Consider the following 1,884-nt stretch of genomic DNA (forward strand, 5'->3'; position numbering starts at 1 on the left):
AAAGTACAGCTGCAGTTATATACAGTGGTGTAGGCTGAAATACTCCAAAAATGTTGTCACAACACTATGTCATACTTGTCATTATCATGTGTACATTATAAGATATAGATTTTTAGGCACTTCACATTTACAAAATTAATACATTTTGTACAAAAAGCATCTTGCTCAGTCCTGAGCAACACACAACGTCTTATCAGCTAGTAAGGCCTAAGTTCCACATATCATAATGTTGTTCTCAAGGTATTTACTTGTGTAAACAATTCTAGAGTCTCTTCAACACTTTGGAAGGTGAGTTACGCTTTTTCAAGCCCTTCTTTGGAGAGAATAATGCACTTTTTTGTGTCAATGTTTGCAGTGTGTTGGGCATGGGATGATACTTTTCATTATACCTCCCACTGCAGACACAACAGCCCAACATAACAGTCAACACTAACTTCTTCTCTGAGCTTTCTCGTCATGTTTTCATGCCTGATGGCAGATGGGTGATCCAAAACCTCAAAGGACACTTGAGGCAGAAACATGACAATCCTGGTAAACTATTGAAGACATTTAAGACTATCCCAGGAGAACTTTCTTGATCTTGTCTGGCGGGACAGTTCCTTCCTCCTCGGACTCAGACTCGGAGCTGGAGACGGGCGTTGCTATGGTAACGGGACTGGGCACGGTGCAGCGAGGCGAGCAGAGGTACTGCTGTAGCGGGAGGCGGTACTTCCCGCAGAAGTCCACAAACTTGATCTGCTTCACTCGGGCATCAAAGTAAACACCTGGGGGGGAGAGAAAAAGGAATAAGAGCGTTTTTTTATTTTTTTTTTTATTTTTTTTTTTTTACTTATTCTAGGTTATATAATATTCCTGGATGTACAGGCGTCTACAAACAAGATCTGTTTCACTCCAGCATCGAAGTAAACACCTTGGGGGGAGAAGAAAGGCAAATTGGGCAATACTGTAACTGTTGAACTTACTCTAGGTTACACATGACAAAATATTCAGACTTGAGAATTTCAGGTCTCTGTAAATGTATCCCCAAGCTCAGGATTGCACAACAGCCATGTAGCTGGCCATGAGTCTTACCAGGCTCTGCAGAGTGGCATGTTGTGGCCACCAGAGATTACCATGGTAACAGAGATTACCATGGTAAAGTCTCATTATCCAGGGTCAAGGAAAATTCACATGTCATGGCCTTGGCAATTGGATACATGGAGGTTCTGAGGGGTTTTGCAGTGCCTGTATGGTGTACCAAGGCCCTATGAGGGTTTTTACAGTGCCTGTTTGTTGTACCAAGGCTCTGTGAGGGTTTTTACAGTGCCTGTGTGGTGTACCAAGGACCTATGAGGGTTTTTTCAGTGCCTGTTTGGTGTACCAAGGCTCTGTAAGGGTTTCTACAGTGCCTGTGTGGTGTGCCAAGGTCTTTGTACTCTGGGAGCTATGCATGCTTTCAGCCCCATGAGATTAATACAATGTCAGTGTGCATGGTTTCAATTTCTTATGGGACCTGGCAGGGGTTATATAACTTACATGTATAAGGTCATGGCCATGGGTTGTAACCAACACACTTGGAGATACATAAATGATACAAAAATAAATAGTCAATAAATAAATAGTCAACAGATATTTTTGAGATGGAGCTGGGATCTGATATCCAGAAAAAAATACTCTGTATACCAAACTTTCACGGTCTGAGAAAATTGAACTTGTTCTCGGAACTAAAGGTTCACTGTCGAGGCAAGTGCGCATGAAAAAAGTCTGTGAATCATTTTTTATCGGTAATGATAAGTTCACGTTACAGTCGTCACCGTGAAAACCGTGAACATAACAGTACATTGAAAAAATCAGGAATTACAGTATTACAGATCTGAAACACTCATTAGTTTCCCCACAATGTCA

The 1,884-nt window shown here is 41.6% G+C and overlaps 1 protein-coding gene across 1 annotated transcript; it reads right to left on the bottom strand.

Annotated features, from left to right (window-relative positions):
* Positions 1-95: 95 nt before the first annotated feature.
* LOC118419109 (leucine-rich repeat-containing protein 58-like) lies at positions 96-1,312 on the bottom strand. The gene is made up of 2 exons (XM_035825412.1): positions 1,131-1,312; positions 96-764 (listed from the first exon to the last, which is right to left on the bottom strand). The coding sequence occupies exons 1-2, from the start codon at positions 1,144-1,146 to the stop codon at positions 556-558; spliced, it is 225 nt and encodes a 74-aa protein (XP_035681305.1). The 5' UTR covers positions 1,147-1,312; the 3' UTR covers positions 96-555.
* Between the last annotated feature and the right edge of the window lie 572 nt (positions 1,313-1,884).

This window comes from Branchiostoma floridae, chromosome 7 (genome assembly GCF_000003815.2).
Source record: "Branchiostoma floridae strain S238N-H82 chromosome 7, Bfl_VNyyK, whole genome shotgun sequence".
Lineage (NCBI taxonomy): Eukaryota > Metazoa > Chordata > Leptocardii > Amphioxiformes > Branchiostomatidae > Branchiostoma > Branchiostoma floridae.